At 53.3% G+C, this 13,543-nt stretch overlaps 1 protein-coding gene across 2 annotated transcripts in view; it reads left to right on the forward strand.

Annotated features, from left to right (window-relative positions):
* Positions 1-1,864: 1,864 nt before the first annotated feature.
* The window catches only part of Cables1 (Cdk5 and Abl enzyme substrate 1), a 143,141-nt gene continuing 131,462 nt past the window's right edge, over positions 1,865-13,543 (forward strand). For both annotated transcript variants that reach the window (XM_004654829.2, XM_004654830.2), the window contains exon 1: positions 1,865-2,669. In XM_004654829.2, coding sequence (XP_004654886.2) covers positions 1,900-2,669 — 770 coding nt within the window. In that variant the 5' untranslated portion in view covers positions 1,865-1,899. The remainder of the gene's footprint in view (positions 2,670-13,543) is intronic.

Raw genomic sequence — 13,543 nt, forward strand, 5'->3', positions numbered from 1 at the left:
AAAAAAAAGCACAAAATTAAATATGAAATGGACCGTTGTTCATGCAAAGGGCCAAGCGACCTGTTTGTCCTCAGCAGATGTAACCCGAAACCCATCCTATCTCCGCGCGCTAGGCGCTCGCTGCTCTGTCTCCCGGCCCTGTGTTATTTGCTCTCCATTACTTAATTTACTTTTCTGAACTTGAAATGGAGTGGAATTTCAATGGAGAGTTACCCATTAGCTCCGGGGCTAAATTTAAATCTTTAATTAAGTTAATCCGTTGATCTCAAACACATTGCTTGTCCCTTAGAAAAGTGTAGCAAGGTTTCTTAGGTGTCACAGAGCTTAATGTGGCGTGACAATCGGTCCATGCCGTATTTAGAAAGTCAAGCAAACTGCCTGGAAAAGTCTGTACAGGTCTCCGGATTGCGCTGGGCCGAGCCCCCCCCCCACCCCGACACCCCCTGCCCGCCCTACCACCCACAATTGTTAAGAGGCTATGTGACTCCCCAGATCCAAGAGCCACCGTGTCGTTAGGCAGGAACTCATCTTTCTAGAGCACACGAGAGGCGACACACGGATGACTATGAAACAAATGAGAATAACTGTCCATATTGGTTCCCGTTTACAGGGGAGAAAAAGATCACCCCCTCTATAGACATTTGTGACAAGGGGGACACGAGAGCAAGGCATTTTGGGCCCCCACAATCTTCGCAGGAAATTCTTTACACACACACCCCCTCCGCCACCTTTAGGGCCAAAGTGAACATTTCTGCTGGCCTCCACTCAGAGCACCACGGATTTGGGGGTGCGTGCATCAGCCGGTCCACCTGGAAGATGCTCACACAGCGCTTGCCTGCATCTCAGCTGCCCCCCCCTCCACCCCCGGACTCCTAGGCCTGCGAATGAGATGAGACGGCGACGATTTCAACCTAGTGGCGGTGGACCTTCCCAGGTAACTCCGAATAAGAGCCCCGCGTGGCGGTGGCCCGATGACAAAGCGGGGGGAGGGAGGGGGTCGGTTCCCTCCAGGTAACTGTCGTGAGGCTCCCAGCTCTCCAGAGAGCCCCTCCCCGCGCTGTGGCTCTCCTCCTCTGGGTGGGGAGGGGGGTGGTCCGGTCTGCACCCCTGCACCTCCAACCCTTGGTGGGAGCGTGCGGGGGGGCGGGATGGAGGTGGGGGTAAGGGAGGGGGGCGGCAAGGGGACGTGCTCGCTTCCAGCACCTGGCTTCCGCGAGCCCGGAGGGGGGAGGGGGAGCCACCAACTCTCCCAGCAGGCAACTGGGAGGACCTGCCAAGCGCGCGGATCCCCGCCCCGCCCCGCCACGCGCTCGGCCCTGCCTTCCTCCTCCTCCTCCTCCTCTTCCTCCGGCCCCTAAGCCTCCCAGCCTCCGCCCCGCGGCTTTTGTTTTTGCTCCCAGGTTCCATTCCCCAGCCGCACGTGATAGATAACCGTGTTCTCACTGCGAGGAGGAGCGCTCCGGAGCGCGAGCGCGCGGGGAGAGCGGGGCGCGCGCACCTAACATAAATCCGGACACGCCGGGGAGGGCAGGAGGGAGGGGTGGTGGAGGGTGGGAAGCGGGCAGCTCCACCTCCCCAAGCCCGGGGCGGAGTGGCGTGGTGGGGAGCGAAGGAAAGAAGGAAGGAAAAGGACCCGGAGCGCAGGAGACAGGCAGGCAGGCAGGCGTGCGCGCTCGCGCGTGGGTCCCGGAGCAGCCAGCATGGTCCGCCCGCAGGAGAACCGGGCCGCCGCGCGCACCCTCCGCGCCCCGCGCTCTGCCCGAGCCGAGTCTCCGCGGCTCGCGCACGCCGCTCGCTGCTAAAAAAAAAAAAACAAAAAAACAAGGGACCCCCCCCCCCGACTCCCCGCCGCCCGGGTCTCCCTTCCCTTCCCCGCGGAACTCCACGCACACGGACACAATGGCGACGACGACAACGACGGCGGGCACGGCCGCCTGCAGCAGCAGCAGCAGCAGCAGCAACGCGGGCACCGACGCCGCGGGCACCAGCGGGGTGCAGCCTCCACCTCCTCCTCCGCAGCCCCAATCCGCGGTCGCCGCAACGCCCCGGCCGCCGCCGGAGCCGGTCCGGAAACCGCGCATGGACCCGCGGCGGCGCCAGGCTGCCCTGTCCTTCCTCACCAACATCTCTCTGGACGGACGGCCGCCGCTGCACGAGGACGACTGGAGCGGCGGCGGCGGCGGAGACGAGGGCGGCGCGGGCAAGCCAGCGGGCGCGAGGGCACGGCTCAGCCTACTGGCCGGCGCGCCGGGCACCGCGAGCTGCCCGTGGCTCCCCGGATCCGGTCCGTGGTCGGCCGCGCAACCCTCGCCGCTGCCACCTCCGATCTCCGGTCACCGTGCGTCCGGGGAACTGTGGCATCCGTCTCGGTCGGTGTCCCTCTCCGCTGCCTGTGCCCAACTGCAGCTGCTGCCCGACGGGTCGGGGGGCGCCGGGCCGGAGGAACTGGAAGAAGACGATGCTTTCACCAGCGTGCAAGTGCCGGCGGCTGCTTTTTTGGGATCAGGGACCCCCGGGAGTGCGTGCGGCAGTCGGGGACGACTCAACTCGTTCACTCAGGGCATCCTGCCGGTGGCCTTCTCCAGACAGTCCTCGCAGAACTACTGTCCCCTGGAGCAATCGGGCCAGGGCGGCTGCACCAGCGCCTTGGAACAGCTGCAGAGGTCCAGGTGAGTGTCCCGGACGCCACGCGCCCAGCTCCGACTCCCTCCACCGCACCCTGGGCACCCAACTTCACTGATATGGTGTGTGTGTGTGTGTGTGTGTGTGTGTGTGTGTGTGTGTGTGGAGGGGTTGTTCTCCAGGGCTAGAAGACCACCCGAAGTCGCTCCCACCTTCCCGCGCCTGGCTGGATCCTGGCACACGAAATTGGAAGAGGCCCAATGGAGTGTGTGGTCATACGTGTGTGCGTGAGCCTTGGCCCGGGAGTTAGGGGTTGCAGGAGCCCTTTAAAAATAAAAATAAAAATAATAATAAAAAGTCGCGCTCAACCCTCCCGGCACAAGGAGGAGATCACGAGCTTCCTGAAACCCGGTCCAGATCCGGAGGCGCGTCCTCCACGCTGGGGGCCCAGTGAGCCTGGCACAGCCCGGAGCAGTGGGTGGGGCCCCGCGGCTTTGCGGGAGCTCCAACGGGTAGCAGACACGCTTGAATCAACCCTCCGCAGAAGTTTGGGTGGTCCGGGGGAAAACTTGGCAAGTTTCCTTTTGCTTCCCTAAGAAGTGGAGGAAAGTTCTTGTATTTCCTTGATCCAGGCCCAGGGGGAAAGGGGAATTGGGAATAGAGTTTTTAAGACTTTTTTTTTTTTTTTCATTCCAAAAGGAATTGGCTTAAGTTAGTTAAAAGCTTATTGTGTTCGCCGGCTTAAGTTGTCCGCAGGTATTTTACATCTTTAGCAAAAAATATGAGACGGTGGACACGTGCTTGTTCAGGAAATAGCTGGGACTTGATATATGCTAAGGGGGCATTTGGTTAGAACGTTGACCATCTCCCTTCGGTGAGCTCCAGCCTCTGTCGCTCTTGCCAACATTCTTCGGGGCATCAAGATGGCAAGAAAACAGTCATTTTACAGTCTGTAGTAATGGGGCCCACGAAGGCTCCCTGGGCCTGTTGGAAAATTGACTTCCTCCCGGTAATCGAATCAGGAAGCAGTCCACTTGGGCTCATCCAAGGAGTTGGCTCTTTCCAGCCATTGGCATCGGGACCCTGCTGGTTTAGAACGCCAGGGCTTGAGTGCACCAGGGTCTCAGGCAGGGGTGTGGAGCCTCGGCTGCCGCCAGCCCCTTGCACTTGCACTGGATGAATGAGCCACAGCACAGGTGACAGTCCTGCTCCGACAGGAGCACGCGTATCCCCAAGATCAGCTGAGGGCAGGGCGGCTTGCGCCCCCAGCGGAGCGTGCACTCAGCAGTTTTCCTACCGACCCTTTTACTTGACATCACGCCCTGGCTCATAGTGACACTGGAGTTTGAGCTCTAGTCCAACAGTCGGAAAAGGTGACAGACCTTGTAATAAGAGTGTCATACTGCTGGAGAGATGGCTTAGCGGTTAAGCGCTTGCCTGTGAAGCCTCAGGACCCCGGTTGGAGGCTCGGTTTCCCAGGTCCCACGTTAGCCAGATGCACAAGGGGGCGCACGTGTCTGGAGTTCGTTTGCAGAGGCTGGAAGCCCTGGCGCGCCCATTCTCTCTCTCTCCCTTTATCAGTCTTTCTCTCTGTGTCTGTCGCTCTCAAATAATAATAATAAAAAAAAAAAGTGCCATACTTAGCGAATGGGCAAGGCTGGACTGTGTTCGGTGGTTCCTTGTGCTGACAGCAGCTAGAGAGATCACCCCTCCGGGTACACCACCGAGTACACACATTTTCTTCTGGAAACTCACTCCAATGGGTATGTGCAGGATATAGTGTTTTTGAGCGGGAACATCTAAAACTTACTCTCTCACCCTCCCACTTGGAACCTTCAGGACTGTTTGTTAATGTCTCCCACCAGAACGCACATTAAGATGCGCTGTCTCAGAGGTGCACTATTGCCAACAATCATATCCATCTTGCTATTTCTCAGTGGCTCGTATCTGGCAGCCGGACAGGCCATTTTTTTTTTTTTTAATAATAGCTGTTAACAGAAACAACATCATCGGATTTGACATACAGGGCCTGGAGGTGGGTAGGTAAAAAGGATTCGTGGGAGGCCAGCTTGAATGTGGAGACCTCTGTCTGTGGTATGTTTATGTCCCCTGAAGAGTACATTCACCTGCCCAGACCAAGTGTAGCATAGAGGTCAAGTAAGGAAGGCCTGGGCGGGGCTGGCCCTCTGCCATCCAGTGTGCCTGGCTTTAAGGAAACCTGCTGGCACTTCATTGATGTTGTCCTGGGATGCGGTTTGTCAGTCAAATGAGACTTTCCTCGGATCCCTTCTCCAGCTCCTTCAGGAATTCCACGGAACTCCAGTGTGGGCCGCGAACAGCTTACGAAAAAGCCACTCGCGGTTCTCACCTGCTTGAGTTCAGGTCGCATTTTCACAAGCTCTCCCCAGGTGACTCACAAGTTCAAAAAGTCTTGTCATAGTGAATTTCAGATTGACCCCTTCCCCCCCCCCATGAATTCAAATTTTTCTGTATTCAGTTTGCTATGGGTGTAGAACAAATGACAACTTCAGAACCTAGTCTTGAAACTTTTTTTTTTTTGGTTATTTCGTCTGGAGTGTGCTCTGTATGGGGTGGGGATTGAACTTGCTTAGTCTGTGCATGCTAGGCAAGTGCTCCACCCCCCTGACCGTCTGGACTCTTAAAAGCAGTCAGAGTGAATTGCTTGGCCTTTCAATCTTTGAAAGATACCAGGTCTTGGCATGAGTACGTGCCCAGTAAACATGAGTCCCTGCAGCGGTCACCAGCTCTGTATACCGCGTGGGTACTTGCCATCTGTTTTGTTGAACCCTCACAGTCACCCTGTGTGTGGTGGATTCTGTCATGGGTGATGAGCCCTTGGGGCCCAGAGAGGTTGAGAAACTGCCTACCTACCCGGAGGCAGCCTGAGGATGGCTGTGGATACTGCGGATCCAGTTTGGGCCAGGATATGAACCTGTGTCTTTGACATCCAGGTCTGATATCCTATTCTCTGCCACCGTAGATAATTTATTTTTATTTATTTATTGGTTTTGCGAGGTAGGGTTTCACTCTAGCCTAGGCTGACCTGGAATTCACTCGGTGGCCTTGAACTCATGGCGATCCTCCTACTCTGCCTCCCGAGTGCTGGGATTAAAGGCATGGGCAACCATGCCCGGCTTTCTGTAGATAATTTTTTTTTTTTATTGTTACTTATTTGAGAGACAGGCAGACAGAGAGAGAGAGAGAAAGCGAGAGGGCACGTCAGGGCCTCCAGCCACTGCAAACAAACTCCAGACGCATGAGCCACCTTTTCTGGGGAATCGAACTGAGGTCCTTTTTGGCTTTGCTGGCAGATGTCTTAACCGCTAAGCTATCTCTCCAGGCCCCTTAGATAATTTTGGAACTGCTGACAGTAAATGCTTGTCCAGGATACAGCAGCCAGTTATGCAGTGTGATTCTGTGAGACCTTTCCTGATGGTTCCTCTACATTTAGTCTTTTTGTTTGGACCCCCAGCTGTCTGGCTACTTCCTAGGCCCCATGCTCTTTAGAGTGCCCAGGGCTCCCCAGCCTGTGAAAGAGACTCCATCTGGCCCTGGTCATACCGGGACAGAAGCCAACAGGTGCCTTTTAGCTTCATTCCCTGTCGTGGTCCCTCTCTGCTGGGGCAGTGAACCTTGCATCCAGAAGGTGTTAATAGACATTAGGGAGTGCAGATTTAGTAAACCTTTTTATTATTTTATTTTATTATTTCGAGAGAGAACAATAGCGAGGGAGCAAGGCAGAGTGAAATTGGTATGCCAGGGCCTTTCAATTGCTGTGAACGAACTCCAGATGTGCGTCCCCCTCTCCCCCACCCCCCCGTGCAGCTGGCTTACATGGAACCTGAAGAATCGAACCTGGGTCCTTAGGCTTCGCAGGCAAGCACCTTAACCTCAAAGCCATCTCTCCAGTCTGGAAGTGCAGATTTAGACAATGCGTTTTAAGGTTTCTTTTACTTTGAAAACATCATGTTAGGCTGCAGCTGGCAGCAGCTGTAGGTTACTACTCCACTGCCAGGAGCTACTGACTGGCAGGCAGCCACCCAAAAGCACACAGAGTAGAGCCCAGGTAAGCGTGTGCTTGCCAGGAGGTCCACAGGGTGGCTGGGGTACTGTTTAAAAATAGCACGGGGGGGGGGGGTTGCTGCAGAGATGGCTTAGTGGTTAAGCGCTTGCCTGTGAAGCCTAAGGACCCCGGTTCGAGGCTCGGTTCCCCAGGTCCCACGTTAGCCAGATGCACAAGAGAGTGCACGCGTCTGGAGTTCGTTTGCAGTGGCTGGAGGCCCTGGTGCACCCATTCTCTCTCTCTCTCTCTCTCTCTGCCTCTTTCTCTCTATGCTGTTGCTGTCAAATATAAATAAATAAACAAAAAAAATTGAAAATAGCACAGGGATTTCTGTGTTTTAGAGCCTCGGAGTTAGCACCACGCCTAGTGAGGAGGTGTGCATGGTGGTACACGCCTGTAAACCCAGTTCTTGGGAGGCAGAGGTAGGAGGAGGATCTCTGCGAGTTCAAGGCCACCTTGAGATTACATAGTGAATTCCTGGTCAGCCTGGGCTAGAGTGAAACTGTACCTCAAAAAAACCAAGCAACAACCAAAACCCCACAAAAGGTCTGAACCCTAAGATCTGCCGTGTGAAATCTCTTCTAGCCAGGTGGCTGTAGATCCAAACTATAATAAGACCCTGAATATGCTGGGGGCCATGCATTCAAACGATCACAAGATCCTCAGCTGGGCCAGTGTCTTGGGCCTTCCTTTTACTTGTCCATTCAATTTGCATTTCTTAGGGAATGCTGACTGAATGTGTTCAGGACTTTCTGATCTGTGATGTTAGTGTGAGTCGCCTCACCTGGGGAGCTCTCTTAAAAAGCAGGCAGTCTTGGGCTAGAGGGATGGCCTAGCAGTTAAGGCATTTGCCTGCAAACCTAAAGGACCCTGGTTCGATTCCCCCGGACCCATGTAAGCCAGATGCACAAGGGGGCGTCTGGAGTTCGTTTTGCAGTGGCTGGAGGCCCTGACATGCCCATTCTCTCTCTCCCTCTCTCTCAAGTAAACAAATAAATAAAAATTAAAGGGAAAAGAAAAAGCAGGTAGTCTCACAAATTGGCAGCACATGCTTTATAACCCATAAGCCGGCTTTGGCTTACGTAGTGAGACCCTGTCTGCAAAACACAACCGCAAGCCCCATAGAAGCAGGCCGTCCGTTGTTTCTTTCTTTTTTTTTTTTTTTAAATTTTACTTATTTATTTATTTATTTGAGAGTGACAGACACAGAGAGAAAGACAGATAGAGGGAGAGAGAGAGAATGGGCGCGCTAGGGCTTCCAGCCTCTGCAAACAAACTCCAGACGCGTGCGCCCCCTTGTGCATCTGGCTAACGTGGGACCTGGGGAACCGAGCCTCGAACCGGGGTCCTTAGGCTTCACAGGCAAGCGCTTAACCGCTATTCCATCTCTCCAACCCCTCCCCCCCAATCCGTTGTTTCTATCCAGCTCCTTGGGATGGAAGTGGAACGTACCAGCTTACCATGAACAGAGGTGCTGGTCAGGATTGTGATTTGTAGCCAGTGTAAGGCTAACGGACTGAGCCAGGAGGTTAAATACCTTGCCCAAGGTCCCAGTCTTTCATGGCAAGGCCCGGGCTAGCTGATTGCTACTGCTTGCTGCCTCGGGCTTCTGTCTACCCTTTGCTTGTGTACCCCCAAGGTGGAAACAGCTCATGCTTATAAGTCTGAGTGTCTTTACTGAAAGGAAAACTGTGGGGCTGGAGAGATGTCTCAGTGTTTAAGGCAGTTGCCTACAAAATCTAATGACCCTGGTTCGATTCCCCACTTCCCATATAAAGCCAGATGCAAAGAGTGGCATATGTATCTAGAGCTGGTTTGCAGTGAGTAGGGCCCTACAGCACCATTCTCTCTCTCTCTCTCCCTCCCCTCTATCTTTGTCTCTGTTTCTCTTTCTGCTTGCAAATAAATTAAAACAAAATTTTACAAGCCGGGTGTGATATCACACGCTTTTAATCCCAACACTCAAGAGGCAGACGTGGAAGGATTGATGTGAGTTCAAGGCCACCCTGAGACTCCATAGTGAATTCCAGGTCAGCCTGGGCTAGAGTGAACCCCTACCTTGAAAAACAAAAGAAAAACCAAAAATGCGAACTGACCATGCATGGAGAGCCAGAGCATGGGAGGGGGTGTGGCCATGCTTTTCTGATTTTGTTACCACCTTGCTTTGTGACTGATTTCTTTAGCAACAATACTCCCCATTACCTCTCAGGTAATTTTTCCAGCCTCTTGTATGAGAGAAGCCAAAATGGAAGTCTCCAGCTGGGCTAGGCTGGGAACTTTCCCAAGCCTGGGGCACCTGCTTGTGTCCTGTGAAGGGCGAAAGCACATAAACCAGTGACCCTGGCTCATTGGTGGCAGCATCTCAGGCCTGCCCATTGTCATAAAATCTGTAGTGTGGGAGAGCTTGAGACAGAACAAGCTGGAAGCCTGCTCCTTGCTGGCATTGCCAGCCAGGGCAAGCAAGTTTGGCTGTGAACTTGTGCTCTTTGGCTCTACCCAGTGCACCCAGCAACTGGTCCCAGAAGTTTCTAGTTGTCTGCACAGTCCTGAATAGTGAAGTGGGACAAAGGAGCCCCAGGTACTTGATGTGGAACCAGGTCTTGAGGGCTCTGGACCTCAGTTTTCCTTGGGAAACTAAAGGTTAAAAGGTTAGGATGGATGAGCACAGTATCCTTTACAGGTCTACATTATTTTTTTCTAAAAAAAATTATTGAGAGAAAGAGGCATTCTTAAAAACAATTATTTTATTTATTAGAGAGAAAGAGACAAATAGAGAGGATGGATGTGCCAGGGCCTCTAGCCACTGCAAACAAACTGAAGATGCATGTGTCACCTTGTGCATCCAGCTTTAAGTGGGTCCTGAGGATTCGAACCTGTGCCCTTTGGCAGGCAAGCACCTTAAACCACTGAGCCATCTCTCCAGCCCCTCAGGTGCAGCGTTCTGTGTGTCACTAAGTGCTGTGGCTTGCTGTGGGGACCTGGGACATGTGTAGTATGCAGACATTGGATTACTTAACCATCAAATTAGATGAAAAGCAGCAATTAAGTTTGGTCTAGGGCACTGCTTGGCCAACATGCATGCACTGAGGAATGAGTGGCAGCTGCCCTCAGTGTATGGCGAAACTTTAACTTTTTTAAAAAAGTTTTTTTGTTTATTTTTATTTATTTATTTGAGAGTGACACAGAGAGAGAAAGAGGCAGATAGAGAGAAAGAGAGAGAATGGGCGCGCCAGGGCCTCCAGCCACTGCAAACGAACTCCAGACGCGTGTGTCCCCTTGTGCATCTGGCTAACGTGGGTCCTGGGGAATCGAGCCTCGAACGGGGTCCTTAAGCTTCATGGGCAAGCGCTTAACCGCTAAGCCAACTCTCCAGCCCACTTTTTTTTTTTTTTTTTTCAAGGTAGCGTCTCCCTGTAGCCCAAGCTGATCTGGAACTCACTCTCTGGTCTTAGGCTGGCCTCAAACTCACCACAGTCCTCCTACCTTTGTCTCCCAAGTGCTGGAATTAAAGGCGTGGGCCACCATGCTTGACTATGTTGCAACTTTAAAATTTTTTTTGTTTATTTGAGAGCAACAGAGAAAGAAGCAGAGAGAGAGAGAGAGAGAGAGAGACGGAGGGAGGGAGAGAGAGAACAGGCACGCCAGGGCCTCCAGCAACTGCAAATGAACTCCCATCGCTTGTGCCCCCTTGTGCATCTGGCTAACGTGGGTCCTGGGGGAATCGAGCCTCGAACCGGGGTCCTTAGGCTTCACAGGCAAGCGCTTAACCGCTAAGCCATCTCTCCAGCCCAGTGTTGCAACTTTAAAAATCCTACCTTCAGCTGTGTCCCCTGGGCAGCAGGCAGGCACACTGAACTTTAGACTTCACGAGGCCTTGGAAGCTGGAAGCCTCTGTCTACAGAGATGTCCATCCCCAGCCAACATCCCTCCCTTGTCAGGGAAGTGAGCCAAAGGGCCTCAAGTTTATGAAGTGCTTTTATGGTTGTTGATTGCAGCGCCAACCAAGGGTAAGGCAGGAGTCCAAGGGCACACAGTGGGCAGAAGGTGGCCTCAGGCACTTTGCTACCCATAGTAACAGGATTTAATGCCCCCCCCCATGCCCCTCACGCATTCAGTGAACAGTGAACGCAGTGGTTGTCAACTGTGTGCAGCCATTGTACTCCTGAGTTTGTTGAATAACACGAAAGAACAAGTGATTTAGCGTGGTAATGAATGGCAGCTGAAAGGTGAGTTTTTAAAGCCGGGTGTGGTGGCGCACGCCTTTAATCCCAGCACTCGGGAGGCAGAGGCGGGAGGATCGCCGTGAGTTCGAGGCCACCCTGAGACCACAGAGTGAATCCCAGGTCAGCCAGAGTGAGACCCTACCTCGAAAAAACCCCCCAAAAAGTGAGTTTTCAGTTTGAGCCCACCATGGGGCAGCAACACTTATTTTTTAAAAAAATATTTTATATTTATTTATTTATTTATTTGACAGAAAGAGGGAGGGGGAGAGAGAGAGAATGGGCATGCCAGGGCCTCCAGCCACTGCAAAGGAACTCCAGACGCATGCGCCCCCTTGTGCACCTGGCTAATGTGGGTCCTGGGGAATTGAACTTGGGTCCTTTGGCTTTGCAGGCAAATGCTTTAACAGCTAAGCCATCCCTCCAGCCCCACTTTTTTTTTAAACATATATATGTATGTGTGTATGTATGTATGTATGTGTGTGTATGTGTGTGTGTGTATATATATATAAATTTTAATTTATTTGGGCGGCCTGGTGGTGGGGATTGAAGAGGTAGATAGAGAGAATGGGTGCTCCAGAGCCTCTAGCCACCACAGACTCCAGACACATGGGCCACCATGTACATCTGGCTTACGTGGGTCCTGGGGAATCAAACTTGGGTCCTTAGGCTTCGCAGGCAAGCACCCCAACGGCTAAGCCATCTCTCCAGCCACAGGGACACTTCTTGCCCTCCCCTGTGGCACTTGGCACAGGACCTTGGGTGCAGTATTTTTGCTTTATGTGTAGTAGCAGGCCTTCTTCCACACGCCTTCTGGGCATTCAGCAAGTTCATATTTATAACTCCCAAATCCTGTTTGAAGCTGGAGATGTTTAAGTGACTCGTCTGGGGTTCCTCAGCCCATATGTGGAGCCTGAGTTTGAAGCCAGGCCCTCAGCCTCCAGAATCTTTGCTGGTACCTGTGTCCCTTGGTGCCTGGGGTTCGTGGATCTGGGTCTTTTTAAAAAATTTTTTTGTTTATTTTTATTTATTTATTTGAGAGCAACGGACAGAGAGAAAGAGGCAGATAGAGGGAGAGAGAGAGAATGGGCGCGCCAGGGCCTCCAGCCACTGCAAAGGAACTCCAGACGCGTGCGCCCCCTTGTGCATCTGGCTAACGTGGGTCCTGGGGAACCAAGCCTCGAACCGGGGTTCTTAGGCTTCACAGGCAAGTGCTTAACCGCTAAGCCATCTCTCCAGCCCTGGATGTGGCTCTTAAAGCTGGTTCAGTTGGCCTCAGCCCACAGCAATTGCCCTACATCACTTCAGAGGTCACTGCCACTTCGATTTGCTTCTTGGGAAGCCCACCTTTGTGTCAGAGAAGGAGGCCCTCCGTGGGCCAGGGGTCATGGCGTAGTTGAACACAATAGAGAGGTCCTGTGGGCATCTACCTGGACTCCCCTCCTCAGGCTCAGTGGGCTCCAGGCCTCTCTGCTGCCTCTTACTCCCCTGGCACTGTCTCTGCCCTCTCCATAGGGTTTGGTGCGCAGTGGGACCAGCCCTGCCTCCTGTCCTTGGTCTTGGTGGCCCTGTCTCCTGGACTGAGGTCTCATCCATGAAATGGGTACGATCGCCCTGCCTCCTCCCTGGGTGCCTGTCCTGTGGGCCCTCCTGTTGCTTCACGGCATCGCCTTGATCCCAGGCAGCAGTCAGCGCACCGTGGCCCACTGGCCATTCACACACTTCATTACAAACAGCCCGACCCGCTTCCGTCCCTGCAGTCTGGCTGGCTGGCGACGGGCTGGTGACAGAATGGAGAAGATGCAACAGAGACTAGGTGACGGCAGAAACCTTGACTGCTTATTCCTCCCCCCCCCCCCCACCGCCACGTCCCAGCCAAAGAGTACCACCTGTGGCCTGGGCAGGTGGTGCTCAGTGCCCTGCATTTATGCAGGTAGCCCAGGACCCCTTGCTGACCAGTAAGTCCTGGCTTTGCCCCGAGTGAGTGCTCTACTAGCTTTCTGAGAGATTCCTAGCTGCTTTTATACCTGGCCTGCGGTGGAGGGGGCAGGAGAGCTCTCTCAGACCTGTAGCTGACCCCATGAGTTTTAAATTTCCTGTATTTCTTGCAAAGCAACCTTTGGCTGGCCCCTGGTCACACTGTTTTCCCCCCTGAGGCTGCCATTGCTACTGCCTGTGTACAGATTTCTCCTGAGAAGGGGCCCCAGCACTGCCCACTGACCTTCCCAGATTCCGGTGTGCTCAGGAGCCTATAGATGGGTCTGTTGGGGCTCGCTCCCACTTGACCATGGCACCAAAACAAAACCAGGTCCCTGGCAGTGTGAGGAGAGTTTTTAAAAAAAAAATACATTTGAATATATATTTTTTTAATTTTTATTATGAATATTTTTATTTATTTGAGAGAGAGAGAGGGAGAGAGGGAGGGAGGCAGCTAGAGAATGGGCACGCCAGGGCCTCCAGCCATTGCAAACAAACTCCAGACTCATGCGCCACCTTGTGCATCTGGCTTATGTGGGTCCTGGGGATTTGGACCTGGGTCCTTTGACTTTGCAGGCCAGCGTCTTAACACTAAGCCATCTTTCCAGTCCCCCCTCCCCCACCCCACATTTTTATTCCA

This window comes from Jaculus jaculus, chromosome 15 (assembly GCF_020740685.1).
Source record: "Jaculus jaculus isolate mJacJac1 chromosome 15, mJacJac1.mat.Y.cur, whole genome shotgun sequence".
Taxonomy (NCBI): domain Eukaryota; kingdom Metazoa; phylum Chordata; class Mammalia; order Rodentia; family Dipodidae; genus Jaculus; species Jaculus jaculus.